We start from the raw sequence: 18,552 nt of genomic DNA on the forward strand, positions 1-18,552 counted from the left end.
CCACTGCCTGTTCACCCCGCTATTATCCAGAAGGCGAGGTCAGTACAGGTGCTTCAAAGAAGGGACCGAGAGACTGAAAAACAGCTTCTATCTCAAGGCCATCAGACTGTTAAACAGCCACCACTAACATTGAGTGGCTGCTGCCAACATACTGACTCAACTCCAGCCACTTTAATAATGGAAATTGATGTAAAAATGTATCACTAGCCACTTTAAACAATGCCACTTAATATAATGTTTACATACCCTACATTACTCATCTCATATGTATATGTATATACTGTACTCTATGTCATCTGTTCCATCTTTATGTAATACATGTATCACTAGCCATTTTAAACTATGCCACTTTGTTTACATACCCTACATTACTCATCTCATATGTATATACTGTACTCGATACCATCGATTGCATCTAGCCTATGCCGTTCTGTACCATCACTCATTCATATATCTTTATGTACATATTCTTTATCCACTTACACTTGTGTGTTTAAGGTAGTAGTTGTGGAATTGTTAGGTTAGATTACTCGTTGGTTATTACTGAATTGTCGGAACTAGAAGCACAAGGATTTCGCTACACTCGCATTAACATCTGCTAACCATGTGTATGTGACAAATCAAATTTGATTTGATTTTGAAACATGAAGTGATAGGGGTGGATGAATGGCACAACAATGGGCCTCAGAATCTTGTCACAGCATCTCTGTGCATTCAAATTGCTATTGATAAAATACAATTGTGTTCGTTGTCCGTAGTTTATGCTTGTCCATACCATAACCCCACCGCCACCATGGGCCCCACAGCGTGCCAGTGGCCAAAGAAGGTGAGCATTTGCCCACTGAAGTCGGTTATGACACCAAACTTCAGTCAGGTCAAGATCCTGGTGAGCACGACGAGCATGCAGATGACCTTCCCTGCGATGGTTTCTGACAGTTTCATCAGCTGTCTGGGTGGCTGGTCTTAGACGATCACACAAGTGAAGAAGCCTGATGTGGAGGTCCTGGGCTGGAGTGGTTACACGTGGTCGGCGGTCGGTCTCTCACTATTCTAATCTCTCAATGTGTATCTCAAAGTGCACCAAATGCATTTAGCTGTTGAAATTCATTTTTTACCCCGGGGGAGAATGCCCCCAGACCACCTACCAGCTTTGGGCTAAGCCTCCAATTGTCTTCAAATCCTAGAAACGTCACTTCCTAAGGCATTTTCCCAAAGCCATCTCCCGCAGTAATGGTTCTGTTGTTGAAATAGACAGACAAATAGTTAGAAAATAAACAACAACAGGGAAAAGGGATGTAGGAAGGGAGGAGAGCACCCGCCAGTTTATAGGACCAGGCGCGCAGCTGATTTCTGGTCCCTTATAGAAGGATGTGTGTGTGCACGTAGCCGAGTGGGCGGTTTCACTTCGATTGTCAATCTTTTATCGCTTCTCTGTGTGTCACCAACGCTGTACTCTTTTCTCCACACTGCACCATCAACCTCGAGGGACCATAGGGGGGCACACAGCGACGCAGGGGAACTGAAATGTAAATGGGCAACGATTGATCATAACCCTCGGACTTGTCAGCCTTTCATTTCCAGCCGAGTCGCGGTGAGACAGCAGAAACATATGGCTCCCTGAAATAGCTGCTGCGGACCATATTGAACTGCAATTGATTCACGCTAGAGGGTCAATAGTGTTATAAGATAGAAGCCGGAAAGCTTCCACTCGTGACTATAGTTTCTATGAAATATATGTTATTTTTATACCGGTTTTTGTGCTTTCTTCGTTTTTGTACGCTTTCGGTGATCCCGCGCAGCTCCCCTTTCTAACACCCATCATAACAAGACTCGGTTTAGCTGGTTGCTTGCTCGGCGATAAATTAAATTAGATGAATAATTCACTCAGAGGATAGAGGAGTGCGTCGTTTAGCCCAGTCACTCTTCACCGGCGCCCGTTCGTCCCAGTTTGCCTCGGGATTGGGTCTCTTCGCCACCGGGAGTTCCCCTACCTCGGCTCGGTCTCGTCGTTGTTCTTCCCGGTGACCTGCAGAAGAGCTAGCTCGCGCTCCTCGCTAACAGATCATGTCGGCGGAGTCTGTGTTGATCCCGGACGACCGGGCATTCAGCAACTTCAAGGAGGAGTGCGGGAGCGAGGAGGGCTGGAGTCTGACCTACAACAAAACTGGCATGACCGTGTGGACCCAGACTATAGGAGGAGACGAGGAGAAGTCACTCCACAAGATTAAGGTGAGAACAGGGTAGGCCGGTAAACAGCTGAATATAATGTGTGTAAAGCAGAGGGCACCATACGGGCTACCTTGGTCACACAGTCCCATAGTAGGAAGTATACAATTGACTAAATTCAAACCCTTAAGTAATATTACTCAAAGGAGGGCAAGGAAGTGTTATTTACAGGAAGAAAGGACAGAATTAGATCAGGGCCTGGGTCAGGTGTGTGTTGTAGGTGCCAGCGTGTGTGTATCCGGGTCTGTGGCAGGATAGCCGGCAAACAGGTGTTCACATAGAGTTGTTTGATGAAGGGAGGAGGGGGAGAGGGAAACAGAAGGTCAAACAGGATGTGTGTGGACTGTATACGTGTTTAATCATATCTGACATCACACTGGAGGAGCAGGCTACTGTGAACTCAAATAGGTGTGTGTGTGTGTGTGTGTGTGTGTGTGTGTGTGTGTGTGTGTGTGTGTGTGTGATGTAAGAATCTGCAGGTAGTCTGTTCTGCTCCCTGTGAGTGTGAGCTACTGAATGGCAGGTACCTTAACTGGCACACACATTTTTTGACAGACATGCCGGTCAGAGAAGGGATCCTATGATGGGTCTGGTAGGTAGGCAGTAAGCCTGTTATATGAGCTGTCATCTATCTGTCTCTGAAGTGTCCGTTGGCCTGATTTGCGTAATGCCACGGAGTGTTTAATGTGTGCTTAAGGAGAGGCCTTCTCTCTCTGCACTCATGCCTGTAGGGGAGTGTGTGTGTGTGGTGCTCAGTTTGTGTGCAGAGGTAATCTCTCTGTGTATTCATACAGGACAGCTGGACCTTCTCATAATAGCTCCGCACACATACACAGAGGGAGGACAGCAGTCCGCTTACCACACATAGCAGGATACACACACTGATTGGGAGTCTCCCTCAAACCGTTACATCCTTGTGTGTCTCTCTCTAAACTCATATGTAATTGTATGTGTTGTGTCTCTCTCTAAACTCATATGTGTTGTGTGTCTCTCTCTAAACTCATATGTAATTGTATGTGTTGTGTCTCTCTCTAAACTCATATGTGTTGTGTGTCTCTCTCTAAACTCATATGTAATTGTATGTGTTGTGTCTCTCTCTAAACTCATATGTGTTGTGTGTCTCTCTCTAAACTCATATGTAAATGTATGTGTTGTGCGTCTCTCTCTAAACTCATATGTGTTGTGTGTGTCTCTCTCTAAACTCATATGTAATTGTATGTGTTGTACGTCTCTCTCTAAACTCGTATGTAAATGTATGTGTTGTGTGTCTCTCTAAACTCGTATGTAAATGTATGTGTTGTGTGTGTCTCTCTAAACTCATATGTAAATGTATGTGTTGTGTGTCAATATGGTTGTGTGTGTCCGTGCTCAGGAGGCATTGATGCTATGATCTTGCTCTTCTATTTATAGACTGAAATAAAAACATGGATGCTCTCCCAGCTGATGAATGTAGAAAGTGTGTGTGAGAAAGAGAGATCCAGGCTGTTGTAGTGTTCTCCTCTGAGTGCCCACAGTAGTGAAGAACAGGGACATGTAAAGTGTGGAGGCATTGAAACCCCAAGACGGAGGGGGAGGTTGGGGGAGAGGTCTTTGCCTTCATCATCCTCATCATCATTAGCAGAATAATTATCATCATCATTATCATCAACAATATATCAGCCTGTAACCATTAGTCAGCAATATCATCAGCATCCCTATTAAACTCCCATCATCATTATACTGACACACAAAGGCAGGCTGAACTATGCTTCTGTATGTACAGTGCATTCGGTAAGTATTCAGACCCCTTGACTTGTTTTTTCCACTCACCATCATCTCCACACAATACCCCATAATAACAAAGCCAAAACATTTAAACTTTTTTTTTTGAGAAGTTATATAAAAAAAGATAAATCAAATATCACATTTACATACAGTAAGTATTCAGACCCTTTACTCAGTACTTTGTTGAAGCATCTTTGGCAGTAAGTATTCAGACCCTTTACTCAGTACTTTGTTGAAGCATCTTTGGCAGCGATTACAGCCTCGAGTCTTCTTGGGTATGAAGTTACAAGCTTAGCACACCTGTATTTGGGTAGTTTTCCCCCATTCTTCTCTGCAGATCCTCTTAAGCTCTGTCAGGTTGGATGGGGAGTGTTGCTGCACAGCTATTTTCAGGTCTCTCCAGAGATGTTCGATCAGGTTCAATTCTGGGCTCTGGCCAGACTGCCTGACTGCCTGCCACGGAGTTTCTCGTGGAGTGAAATTGGCCATAATTACCGATTGTTATGAACTTGAAATCGACCCTAATTAATGGCCCATGCTGATTTAATCGGTCGACCTCTAGGTTCTCCCCTCCCCTCCCCCATCTTCTGTCTGTTGTTGTGGTGTGGAGTCTTCCCTTGGCTGAGGTAACCATGGAGATGGCGTTACTGTAGGGCAGGTTTGCAGAACTCTGTTGTGTGTGGGCGCGCGCACGTTCTCATTTTTTAAGAGCCTGACATTGGCATAATTCTGTGCCAACGGTTTTACTATTAAACATTCACCCCCACACACAAACAAGCTCTTTCCCCTCCCTTCTCTCTACTCTCCCACCTCCCACCTCCCGTCTCTCTACTCTCTCACCTCCCTTCTCTCTACTCTCTCACCTCCCTTCTCTCTACTCTCTCCCCTCCCTTTTCTCTACTCTCTCTCCCCTCTCTCTCCTCTCCCTTCTCCCTTCTCTCTCCTCTCCCTTCTCTCTCCTCTCTCCTCTCCCTTCTCTCTACTCTCTACTCTTCTCTCTACTCTCTCCCTTCTCTCCCTTATCTCTCTACTCTCTCTCCCCTCTCTCCCTTCTCTCTCCACTCTACTCTCTCCCCTCGATTCTCTCCCTCCTCTCTCTTCTCCCGCTCCTCTCTCTCTTCTCCCGCTCCTCTCTCCCCCTCCCTCCCTTCTCTCTACTCTCTACTGTCTTCCTTCTCTCTACTCTCTCCCTTCTCTCTACTCTCTACTCTCCTTTCTCTCTCTACTCTCCCTTCTCTCTACTCTCTCTCCCCTCTCTCTACTCTCTCCTCTCCCTTCTCTCTCCTCTCCCTTCTCTCTCCTCTCTCCTCTCTCTCCTCTCCCTTCTCTCTACTCTCTCCTCTCCTTTCTCTCTACTCCTCTCCCTTCTCTCTTCTCTCTCCTCTCCCTTCTCTCTCATCTCCCTTCTCTCTACTCTCTCCTCTCTCCTCTCCCTTCTCTCTCCTCTCCCTTCTCTCTCCTCTCCCTTCTCTCTCCTCTCCCTTCTCTCTCCTCTCCCTTCTCTCTCCTCTCCCTTCTCTCTCCTCTACTCTCTCTGTCTCTCTCTCTCTCTCCCTTCTCTCTCTCTCTCTCCCTCTCCCCTCTCTCTCTCTCCTCTCTCCTCTCCTCTCTCTCCTCTCCCTCTCTCTCCTCTCTCCCTCTCTCTCTCTCTCCTCTCTCTCTCTCCCTTCTCTCTACTCTCTCCTCTCCTTTCTCTCTACTCCTCTCCCTTCTCTCTTCTCTCTCCTCTCCCTTCTCTCTCATCTCCCTTCTCTCTCCTCTCTCCTCTCTCCTCTCCCTTCTCTCTACTCTCTACTGTCTCCCTTCTCTCTACTCTCCCTTCTCTCTCTACTCTCCCTTCTCTCTACTCTCTCTCTCCTCTCCCTTCTCTCTCCTCTCCCTTCTCTCTCCTCTCCCTTCTCTCTCCTCTCCCTTCTCTCTCTCCTCTCCCTTCTCTCTCCTCTCTCCTCTCTACTCCTCTCCCTTCTCTCTTCTCTCTCCTCTCCCTTCTCTCCCATCTCCCTCTCTACTCTCTCCTCTCTCCTCTCCCTTCTCTCTACTCTCTACTGTCTCCCTTCTCTCTACTCTCCCTTCTCTCTACTCTCTCTCCCCTCTCTACTCTCTCTCCCCTCTCTACTCTCTCTCCCCTCTCTACTCTCTCTCCCCTCTCTACTCTCTCTCCCCTCTCTACTCTCTACTCTCTACTCTCTCCCTTCTCTCCCTTTTCTCTCTACTCTCTCCCCTCTCTCCCTTCTCTCTCCACTCTACTCTCTCCCCTCAATTCTCTCCCTCCTCTCTCTTCTCCCGCTCCTCTCTCCCCCTCCCTCCCTTCTCTCTACTCTCTACTGTCTTCCTTCTCTCTACTCTCTCCCTTCTCTCTACTCTCTACTCTCCCTTCTCTCTCTACTCTCCCTTCTCTCTTCTCTCTCCTCTCCCTTCTCTCTCATCTCCCTTCTCTCTACTCTCTCCTCTCTCCTCTCCCTTCTCTCTCCTCTCCCTTCTCTCTCCTCTCCCTTCTCTCTCCTCTCTCCTCTCTCTCCTCTCCCTTCTCTCTCCTCTCTCCTCTCTCTCCTCTCCCTTCTCTCTACTCTCTCCTCTCCTTTCTCTCTACTCCTCTCCCTTCTCTCTTCTCTCTCCTCTCCCTTCTCTCTCATCTCCCTTCTCTCTACTCTCTCCTCTCCCTTCTCTCTACTCTCTACTGTCTCCCTTCTCTCTACTCTCCCTTCTCTCTCTACTCTCCCTTCTCTCTACTCTCTCTCCCCTCTCTACTCTCTCTCCCCTCTCTACTCTCTCTCCCCTCTCTACTCTATCCTCTCTCCTCTCCCTTCTCTCTACTCTCTACTGTCTCCCTTCTCTCTACTCTCCCTTCTCTCTCTACTCTCCCTTCTCTCTACTCTCTCTCCCCTCTCTCTACTCTCTCCTCTCTCTACTCTCTCCTCTCCCTTCTCTCTCCTCTCCCTTCTCTCTCCTCTCCCTTCTCTCTCCTCTCTCCTCTCTCTCCTCTCCCTTCTCTCTCCTCTCTCCTCTCTCTCTTCTCTCTTCTCTCTACTCTCTCATCTCCCTTCTCTCTCATCTCCCTTCTCTCTACTCTCTCCTCTCTCCTCTCCCTTCTCTCTACTCTCTACTGTCTCCCTTCTCTCTCTACTCTCCCTTCTCTCTACTCTCTCTCCCCTCTCTACTCTCTCTCCCCTCTCTACTCTCTCTCCCATCTCTACTCTCTCTCCCCTCTCTACTCTCTACTCTCTACTCTCTCCCTTCTCTCCCTTTTCTCTCTACTCTCTCCCCTCTCTCCCTTCTCTCTCCACTCTACTCTCTCCCCTCGATTCTCTCCCTCCTCTCTCTTCTCCCGCTCCTCTCTCCCCCTCCCTCCCTTCTCTCTACTCTCTACTGTCTTCCTTCTCTCTACTCTCTCCCTTCTCTCTACTCTCTACTCTCCCTTCTCTCTCTACTCTCCCTTCTCTCTACTCTCTCTCCCCTCTCTCTACTCTCTCCTCTCCCTTCTCTCTCCTCTCCCTTCTCTCTCCTCTCTCCTCTCTCTCCTCTCCCTTCTCTCTACTCTCTCCTCTCCCTTCTCTCTACTCTCTCTCCCCTCTCTACTCTCTCTCCCCTCTCTACTCTCTACTCTCTCCCTTCTCTCTACTCTCTACTCTCTCCCCTCTCTCTACTCTCTCTCTCCCCTCTCTACTCTCTACTCTCTCCCCTCTCCCCTCTCTCTACTCTCTACTCTCTCCCCTCTCTCTACTCTCTACTCTCTCCCCTCTCTCTACTCTCTACTCTCTCCCCTCTCTACTCTCCCTTCTCTCTACTCTCTCCCTTCTCTCTACTCTCTACTCTCTCCCTTCTCTCTCTACTCTCTACTCTCTCCCTTCTCTCTACTCTCCCTTCTCTCTCCCTTCTCTCTCTACTCTCCCTTCTCTCTCCCTTCTCTCTCTACTCTCTACTCTCTCCCCTCTCTCCCTTCTCTCTCCACTCTACTCTCTCCCCTTGATTCTCTCCCTCCTCTCTCTTCTCCCGCTCCTCTCTCTCTTCTCCCGCTCCTCTCTCCCCCTCCCTCCCTTCTCTCTTCTCCCTCCCTCCCTTCTCTCCTCTCCTCTCTCTGTCTCCTCTCCATTTTGACATCTGAAAATTCTTATGACCCCCAACCATTTTGTAATTAACAGCCAATGTTTACTCTCTTAATTGGGGCTATTGCAGTCAATTGAAAAACATTCTAACAGTATTTCTGATTGTTTTCTCAACTCAACTGCCTTGCTCAGGAGCAGAACGACAGATTTTTACCTCGTCGGTTCTGGGATTTGATCCAGAAACATTTTGGTTACTAGCCCAACGCTCTAACCACGACTACCTGCCGCCCCAGGTGTGAGTTTCTGTGCCTCTGCCTCCCCACACATTGTTTTCAACATATTGTGGCCGGTAATATCAAAGTCTTGTCAATAGTGTGTGGTTTCATAGCGTAGCGGGCTCAGACATTCTCCGTGGGAATGATTCAAGTGCAACGGTCAAGTGAGGCATTTTCCCACCATCTAAGGGCTCTCTCTCTAGTTGAATTTTAACTTCTAGATTTATATGATTTTCTCTTAGATTTTTAAGGTTAACCACATTACAATGATTTTGAAATACAAAGACGATATTATAATAAATTAGTGTGTATATATACTGAACAAAAAATATAAATGCAACAATTTCAACAATTTTACTGAGTTACAGTTCATATAAGGAAATCAGTCAATTGAAATAAATTCTTTAGGCCCTAATCTATGGATTTCACATGACTAGGCAGGGGCGCAGCCATGGGTGGGCCTGGGAGGGCATAGGGCCACCCACTTGGGAGCCAGGCCCATCCACTTGGGACCCAGGCCCATCCACTGGGGAGCCAGGCCTATTCATTGGGGAACCAGGACAGTCAATCAGAATGAGGTTTTCCACACAAAAGGGCTTTATTACAGACAAATACTCCTCGGTTTCATCGTCTGCCCAGGTGGCTGGTCTCAAACGATCCCGCAGGTGAAGACGCCGGATGTGGAGGTCCTGGGCTGATGTGGTTATACGTGGTCGGTTGTGAGGCCGGTTGGACAGACTGCCAAATTCTCTAAAATGACGTTGGAGGCAGCTTATGGTAGGAAAATGAACATGAAATTCTCACGCAACAGCTCTGGTGGACATTCCTGCAGTCAGTATGCCAATTGCACGCTCCCTCAACTTGAGACACCTGTGGCATTGTGTTGTGTGACAAAACTGCATATTTTAAGCTGGCCCTTTATTGCCACCAGCACAAGAAGCGTTTTGTGCGTGTGGAACATTTCTGCGTTCTTTTATTTCCGCTCAAGAAACATGAGACCAACATATATATATATATATATATATATATATATATATATATATATATTTTTTTTAATTCAGGATTTTGGAAATTCTACCACGACCCCATTTTGATAACACATGGGGTCGCAACCCCTAGTTTGGGAACCGCTGCTCTGCCCTCTCTTCTCTCTGCCCTCTCTTCTCTCTGCCCTCTCTTCTCTCTGCCCTCTCTTCTCTCTGCCCTCTCTTCTCTAACACTGTCCTTCATGTAGCTGTGTGTTTGTCCTCTGTAAAATGTTAGTTATTTACAGTTTAGTTGCTGTAGGCTAGAGACACATCTATCTACTGGCCCATCTGTATCTACTGGCCACATCTGTATCTACTGGCCACATCTGTACCTACTGGCCACATCTGTACCTACTGGCCACATCTGTATCTACTGGCCACATCTGTATCTACTGGCCACATCTGTATCTACTGGCCACATCTGTACCTACTGGCCACATCTGTACCTACTGGCCACATCTGTACCTACTGGCCACATCTGTACCTACTGGCCACATCTGTATCTAATGGCCACATCTCTTCATGTAAAAACACACACAGTAGTGGAAGGGATTTGGCATCCGGGTGGTGTCAGCTGTGTATTAAGGAGAGCAGGAGTTGGTAGTGTATTTTGTTTGTGTATGCACAGTATTTATTTTAGAGTGTGTGTTTGGTCGACTAATGGTTGACGTGTGTGTGTGTGTGTGTGTTTGGTCGACTAATGGTTGACGTGTGTGTGTGTGTGTGTGTGTGTGTGTGTGTGTGTGTGTGTGTGTGTGTGTGTGTGTGTGTGTGTGTGTGTGTGTGTGTGTGTGTGTGTGTGTGTGTGTGTGTGTGTGTGTGTGTGTGTGTGTGTGTGTGTGGTCGACTAATGGTTGACGTGTGTCTCTCCTGCAGTGTCGGATGGCGTGTAAGGACGTGCCAGCTGAGACCATGTATGATGTTCTTCATGACATCGAGTACCGGAGGAAATGGGACGCAAACGTCATCGAAACCTTCGATATCGGAAAACTCACTGTTAACGCAGACGTGGGCTACTACTCCTGTACGACACATCCATACACACACACACACACACACACACACACACACACCCACGTTCTTGGCGCTGTGTGTGTGTCTGTATGTTAATGAGGCTCCTCCTCGTCTGTGTCTAGGGAAGTGTCCCAAGCCGCTGAGGAACCGTGACGTCATCACGCTGCGCTCCTGGCTGCCCATGGGCAGTGATTACATCATCATCAACTACTCTGTCAAACATGCCGTAAGTATAAACATGTACAAGGAGAGAATCCTGGTCCAGAACCCTGTACTCTACCACCTGGCCCATGGTTCTCCAACCCTGTTCCTGTACTCTACCACCTGGCCCATGGCTCTCCAACCCTGTTCCTGTACTCTACCACCTGGCCCATGGCTCTCCAACCCTGTTCCTGTACTCTACCACCTGGCCCATGGCTCTCCAACCCTGTTCCTGTACTATACCACCTGGCCGATGGCTCTCCAACCCTGTTCCTGTAGTATACCACCTGGCCCATGGCTCTCCAACCCTGTTCCTATACTCTACCACCTGGCCCATGGCTCTCCAACCCTGTTCCTGTAGTATACCACCTGGCCCATGGCTCTCCAACCCTGTTCCTATACTCTACCACCTGGCCCATGGCTCTCCAACCCTGTTCCTGTAGTATACCACCTGGCCCATGGCTCTCCAACCCTGTTCCTGTAGTATACCACCTGGCCCATGGCTCTCCAACCCTGTTCCTGTACTCTACCACCTGGCCCATGGCTCTCCAACCCTGTTCCTGTAGTATACCACCTGGCCCATGGCTCTCCAACCCTGTTCCTGTAGTATACCACCTGGCCCATGGCTCTCCAACCCTGTTCCTGTGGTATACCACCTGGCCCATGGCTCTCCAACCCTGTTCCTGTACTCTACCACCTGGCCCATGGCTCTCCAACCCTGTTCCTGTAGAACTACCCCTCTAGGTTCACTCCAACCCTGTTCCTGTACTATACCACCTGGCCCATGGCTCTCCAACCCATTCCTATACTATACCACCTGGCCCATGGCTCTCCAACCCTTTTCCTGTACTATACCACCTGGCCCATGGCTCTCCAACCCTGTTCCTGTACACTACCACCTGGCCCATGGCTCTCCAACCCTGTTCCTGTACTCTACCACCTGGCCCATGGCTCTCCAACCCTGTTCCTGTAGAACTACCCCTCTAGGTTCACTCCAACCCTGTTCCTATACTCTACCACCTGGCCCATGGCTCTCCAACCCTGTTCCTGTACTATACCACCTGGCCCATGGCTCTCCAACCCTGTTCCTGTAGTATACCACCTGGCCCATGGCTCTCCAACCCTGTTCCTGTAGAACTACCCCTCTATAGGTTCACTCCAACCCTGTTCCTGAACTATACCACCTGGCCCATGGCTCTCCAACCCTGTTCTTGTAGAACTACTATAGGTTCACTCCAAACCCCAGTTGCAACCAACCCGATTCAGCTTATCAAGCAGCTAATTATTAGAATCAGTTGCCCTAGACAATGTCTCCAGGAACCGGGTTGGAGTCTGGGATAGGCTCAGTGGATAACCAACTGGTTGTTCAACGCTCTGTAGGTAGAAACAGAAGGGAGAGAACAGACCTGCAGAATAGTTTCCCTTGACCTCAGTGGGAAACAAATGCTTCAGTAGGACTGTCCACTCTATTTAAATGGACATGTCTTGGGGTATCTTTAGTTTGTATGTGTGTGTACATAAGTACAGTTTGATAAAGGTGGGTCATGTGTGTTTACAGTAAGTGGAGTATTTGCTCACTTTAGTAAGACTGTGGGTGTATTAGTTGACTTAATCCTCTGGCATTTCAATAAAGCTTTATCGGTCCTTGCCACTGCTAACGCTGGATAAAGCCTGTGTGTTGGATAGGGCAGTGGTAGCTCAGGGTTAGGTCACTCAACACTCACAGTACAGTGACTCTGCCCTTCACGATTTGTCCTCGAGGATCTTTGAGAAGTGGAGAAGAACCTCGACTTTAGCTTATTGGAGGAGCCTTTGTAATACTGCTCTCCCTTCTCCTGTTCAATGAGACCTTACAAGACTAGTAATCTACAGCAGGGAGGAAGGAGATAAGGGCTTGGTTGGAATCAGACCTCTCTTCTTATTTCTCTCTCTCTGAGTGATCAATGTTAAGTTGACCTCTCCTGTGACGAGTGCTGTTGTAAGCTTCTGCTTTCCACACTCAAACACTCAGACAAACACACGCACTCAGACAAACACACACACTCAGACAAACACACACACTCAGACAAACATCCAGACAAACACACACACTCAGACAAACACACGCACTCAGACAAACACACGCACTCAGACAAACACACACACTCAGACAAACATCCAGACAAACACACACACTCAGACAAACACACACACTCAGACAAACACACACACTCAGACAAACACACACACTCAGACAAACACACACACTCAGACAAACACACACACTCAGACAAACATCCAGACAAACACACACACTCAGACAAACACACGCACTCAGACAAACACACGCACTCAGACAAACACACACACTCAGACAAACACACACACTCAGACAAACACACACACTCAGACAAACACACACACTCAGACAAACACACACACTCAGACAAACACACACACTCAGACAAACACACACACTCAGACAAACCTACACCTACACTCAGACAAACCTGCATCCAGACAAACACTCAAACAAACACTCAGACAAACACAGACAAACACTCAGACAAACCTACATCCAGACAAACACTCAGACAAACCTACATCCAGACAAACACATTGAGTTTAGTGAGAGGAGTGTATAAGAGTTGACTGTTATTGGGCAGGGCAGGGTCAGCGTCAGGAACTGACAGATCCAGAGCGGAACTAGGATAGTTAACTGTGTGAGAGTGAGAATCCATACTGTCACTTTACCCCTCCACAATATTACTTCGGGCAGTAAACTCCTGATAAGTGACTGTCATGTTTTGAATTTAAACTTTTAAGTGCAGGGCAGCTCATCATTTTATTTAAATACATTTTGGTTGAATGTTCTGGCCGTGCACTGCACTCATGCAGAACAAACCCAGATAACTGGATTCAACTGTACAGCAGTTGAACTGTCAGTGGTTGAGACCATTTCCTCAGATGGAGGGTTCTGTGCTAACTAGGGCTGTTCCACTGTGTATTCCTGTAGAAATACCCCCCTAAGAAGGACATGGTACGAGCGGTGTCCATCCAGACTGGCTACCTGATCCAGAGCCATGGACCGGACCACTGCACTCTTACCTACCTGGCACATGTGGATCCAAAAGGTAATACACACACACACACATATACAGTGGGGCAAACAGTGGGGCAAAAAGTCAGCCACCAATTGTGCAAGTTCTCCCACTTAAAAATATGAGAGAGGCCTGTAATTCAACTATGACAGACAAAATGAGGAAAAAAAAAATCCAGAAAATCACATTGTAGGATTTTTAATGAATTTATTTGCAAATTATGGTGGAAAATAAGTATTTGGTCACCTACAAACAAGCACGATTTCTGGCTCTCACAGACCTGTAACTTCTTCTTTAAGAGGCTCCTCTGTCCTCCACTCATTACCTGTATTAATGGCACCTGTTTGAACTTGTTGTCAGTATAAAAGACAACTGTACACAACCTCAAACAGTCACACTCCAAACTCCACTATGGCCAAGACCAAAGAGCTGTCAAAGGACACCAGAAACAAAATTGTAGACCTGCACCAGGCTGGGAAGACTGAATCTGCAATAGGTAAGCAGCTTGGTTTGAAGAAATCAACTGTGGGAGCAATTATTAGGAAATGGAAGACATACAAGACCACTGATAATCTCCCTCGATCTGGGGTTCCACGCAAGGAATGGAAGACTGTGAAGAAGACATGGAAGACTGTGAAGCATGGGGGTGGAAACATCATGCTTTGGGGCTGTTTTTCTGCAAAGGGACCAGGACGACTGATCCGTGTAAAGGAAAGAATGAATGGGGCCATGTATCGTGAGATTTTGAGTGAAAACCTCCTTCCATCAGCAAGGGCATTGAAGATGAAAAGTGGATGGGTCTTTCAGCATGACAATGATCCCAAACACACTGCCCGGGCAACGAAGGAGTGGCTTCGTAAGAAGCATTTCAAGGTCCTGGAGTGGCCTAGCCAGTCTCCAGATCTCAACCCCATAGAAAATCTTTGGAGGGAGTTGAAAGTCCGTGTTGCCCAGCAACAGCCCCAAAACAACACTGTTCTAGAGGAGATCTGAAAACGTTTGACCTCTGTCATTGCCAACAAAGGGTATATAACAAAGTATTGAAATAAACTTTTGTTTCTTTTAATTTGCAAAAAAATTAATTAAAAATCCTACAATGTGATTTTCTGGAAATGTTTTTCTCATTTTGTCTGTCATAGTTGAAGTGTACCTATGATGAAAATTACAGGCCTCTCTCATCTTTTTAAGTGGGAGAACTTGCACAATTGGTGGCTGACTAAATACTTTTTTGCCCCACTGTATATCAGTGGAGGCTGCTGAGGGGAGGATGGCTCATAATGATGTCTGGAATGGAGTCCATGGAAATGTCATGTTTGATACCATTCCAGGATTTATTATGAGCTGTCCTCCCCTTAGCAACCACCTGGTGGTTAATGTGCTTGGAGAGTTAATGAATGATTCATACTCAGGACCTTCTTTCTACAGCAATCGCCATAGTAACTATGGATCTGGAGGTCAGGGTCTGTCCCTCTCATTTCTCTCTCCTACTCTTTTTCTCTTTATCCCTCTCTCTCTTTTTCTCCCTCTCTCTTTCTCCCTCCCTCTCTCCCTCTCCCTCTCTCTCTCGCTCTCCCTCCCTCCCTCCCTCCCTCCCTCCCTCCCTCCCTCCCTCCCTCCCTCTCCTCACTCTCTCTAACCTCCCTCCCCACTCCCTCTCTCTCTTTCTCACTCTCTCTTTCTCACTCCCTCTCTCTCTTTCTCACTCTCTCTTTCTCACTCCCTCTCTCTCTTTCTCACTCTCTCTTTCTCACTCCCTCTCTCTCTTTCTCACTCTCTCTTTCTCACTCCCTCTCTCTCTTTCTCACTCTCTCTTTCTCACTCCCTCTCTCTCTTTCTCACTCTCTCTCCCTTTCTACATCTCTCTTTGTATTGCTCTTTCTTTGTTATTCCCTCTCTTTTAAGATCGTAAAGCTCTTGATAATATCTCCATCTAATTCTCTCTAAATCACCCGTTCTGGTGTGAGCGTGTGTGTGACATCTGTTAACAGTGGGTGATTTGACTGTGGATGACACGACATGGTGTAACATCAATCTCTCTCTCCCTCCCAGGTTCACTACCCAAGTGGGTTGTTAACAAGTCTTCCCACTTTCTGGCTCCCAAAGTAAGTACATTCCAGACTGCTTATGCCTACACTGCCCAGCATTACACTCCCACCACCACATTATAATGCTGAAGCCAGGAGAGCGAGGGGAGAGATGGGGAGCAGGCATGCGTTACCCTCTTGTCTCAGTAGAGTCTGGTTGTCTGGACCCAGTGCACACGGGAGAACACCTGTGTATAATGTATGATCCTTCCTATGCTTCCCTGGGCTAGAAACGTGTGTGTGCTGAAATAGGCCATGGGATCTCAAGGGAATGAGGAAAGATGGGGGAGAGCCCCAGTCTAAGGCACTACATCTCAATGCTAGAGGCGTCACTACAGGCCCTGGTTCGATTCCAGGCTGTATAACAACCGGCCGTGATTGCGAGTCCCACCCGGGTTAATGTTTGACCAGGGTAGGCCGTCATTGTAAATATAATTTGTTCTAAACTGACTTGCCCTGTTAAATAAGTTTAAATAAAATGAAAATACATAGATCTCAAACAGAGGTTGCTACATGGTAGAGCAGACCCCTCTCTCTCTCTCGGTTATTACATGGTACAGGAGACCCCTCTCTCTCACTAGGTTACTACATGGTACAGTAGACAACACATCTGCTCTCTGCTGCTTGTGTTCCTTTTTAACCCTGGCTAAATGCAGATCTGTCTCCCTCTCTCTGTCTGTGTGTGCAGGCGATGAAGAAGATCAGTAAGGCGTGTCTAAAGTACGGAGAGTGGAAGCAGAGACACAACCCAGGCTTTAAGCCCTGGCTCTACCCTGAGCAGACTACACTTCCCACAATCCCTGTGTCCGAGCTTAGCATCCAGCACGCAGACAGCCTGGAGAACATTGACGAGAGTACACTCAGCGAGATGCAAACGCGGGAGGAGAGAGACAGCGACTAACATCACACATAACACACTCTGTTTTTCCTCTCCAGTCAGTCTCTTTGTCCTGAATCACTGCCCTTATTGTTCATTATAACATGTGTCTCTGGATCACATTGGCTGTCTCCTGTAAAGAATCCTGAACACACACACACCGGTCCGCTCTCTGTTCCTCAACACTACAGATGTATGAATGTATGTAGAGTTCAATCTTAAATACAGATTCCTACAAAGGTTTTCATATTTCATTTGTGATCCGAGTCTTTCTTAAAGTGTGTGTGTGTGTGTGTGTGTGTGTGTGTGTGCGCTAAATGAGGTCTGACAAATGATTGACCTGATTTAACATATTGTTCTGGTCTGAATCCATCACACACACACACACACACACGTACACACTGTTTAATGCCGCTACTGCTGTGTGGCCTAGTTCGGAACAGGGATCCCCACTCTGGGTTGGCATGGCAACTCCCCACTCAACTTAACACCAGGGAAAGACTGGGATGGTGGAGGGAGAGAGTGTAGATGGGGAGGAAGTGAGAGCTCAGATGTTGATTTTGACCTCCTTCATTGGCACAGGGAGGGGGGGGGGCATAAGCACCAGAGCTCTAGTCTCTCAGAGGATTAATTCTAACCAAAACGGTCACTCTCACACACACACACATCAATCCAGTCTTTGCAGATAGCAATAGCCCTACAGGCTAAGGGAAGTGCTTGGGGAGGAGTTGGGGCCTGAAATGGTAACGGGCCAAATCATTGCACTTCTCCCTCTTTTTAGGCCCTATTTCTCAAAACACAGACATGGTTTGGTAGTTTACAATGAATCACATACTTAAAGTAATTACGTTGGGTTACCATGGGACTTCTGGGACAGGCGACTCTGAAGGGACATGATTGTTCTTTGAACTGCCACAGGGCTAAATCTTGCCCTATAGTAAGAGACGAGTAGGTTTAGTAAAGCACCTACACACACACACACACACTTCTCATTCATATACAGTAAACTCAGTTACATCAAATACAGCTGTAGCGCTGCCCACATAATCCATGTATCCACGCAGGGTCATTTCTGTTACATTTGTTTTCAGTCGGGAAAAGACTACCCGGGCGTATTCGTTTTGTCTGCACGTCCATAACTTCTCCTACAGTGGATTCGAAAAGTATTCAGACCCCTTGACTTTTTCCACTTTTTGTTACATTACAGCCTCATTCTAAAATGGATTCAATGGTTTTCCCACCCTCATCTACACACGATACCCCATAATGACAAAGCAAAAACAGGTTTTTAGAAATCTTTGCAAATTTATATATATTTTTTAAAAACATGACATTTACAGAAGTATTCTGACACTTTATTCAGTCCTTTGCTGAAGCACCTTTTGGCAGTGAATACAGCCTCAAATTTTCTTATGGTATGATGCTACAAGCTTGGCACACCTGTATTTGGGGAGTTTCCCCCATTCCTCTCTGCAGATCCTCTCATGCTCTGTCAGGTTGGATGCGGAGCATCGCTGCACAGCTATTTTCAGGTCTCCAAAGATGTTAGATCGGGTTCAAGTCCGGGCTCTGGCTGGGCCACTCAAGGCCATTCAGAGACTTGTCCCGAAGCCAATCCTGTGTTGTCTTGGCTGTGTGCTTAGGGTTGTTGTCCTGTTGGAAGGTGAACCTTCATCCCAGTCTGAAGTCCTGTGCTCTCTGGAGCAGGTTTTCATCAGTGAAATCTCTGTACTTTGCTCCATTCATCTTTCCCTTAATCTTGCCCAAGACAAGGGCCTAGTCTAAAACCCAGTTTAAGCCTCGTGTTTTTTAAAAGTGTGTCAATTTTTGTTTTGTTTTGTCCAGCACTGTAAATAAGGAAAACGATGACCTGTTGCCTGGCTACCTGTCCACATCACTCTGGCCAAACTGATGTTTCTTCTCCACAATGAGTCTGGATTTGCCTCCCTCCCCTATAATT

The 18,552-nt window shown here is 47.2% G+C and overlaps 1 protein-coding gene across 1 annotated transcript; it reads left to right on the plus strand.

The window, feature by feature from the left end:
- Nucleotides 1–1,425: 1,425 nt before the first annotated feature.
- On the plus strand, nucleotides 1,426–16,844 carry LOC139385853 (START domain-containing protein 10-like). The gene is made up of 6 exons (XM_071131116.1): nucleotides 1,426–2,229; nucleotides 10,213–10,360; nucleotides 10,473–10,576; nucleotides 13,547–13,664; nucleotides 15,681–15,733; nucleotides 16,404–16,844. Exons 1-6 carry the CDS (start codon nucleotides 2,065–2,067, stop codon nucleotides 16,614–16,616), a joined length of 801 nt encoding a protein of 266 aa, XP_070987217.1. The 5' UTR covers nucleotides 1,426–2,064; the 3' UTR covers nucleotides 16,617–16,844.
- The last annotated feature ends 1,708 nt before the right edge of the window (nucleotides 16,845–18,552 follow it).

The sequence above is a fragment of the Oncorhynchus clarkii genome, chromosome 27, assembly GCF_045791955.1.
Source record: "Oncorhynchus clarkii lewisi isolate Uvic-CL-2024 chromosome 27, UVic_Ocla_1.0, whole genome shotgun sequence".
Classification (NCBI taxonomy): Eukaryota; Metazoa; Chordata; class Actinopteri; order Salmoniformes; family Salmonidae; genus Oncorhynchus; species Oncorhynchus clarkii.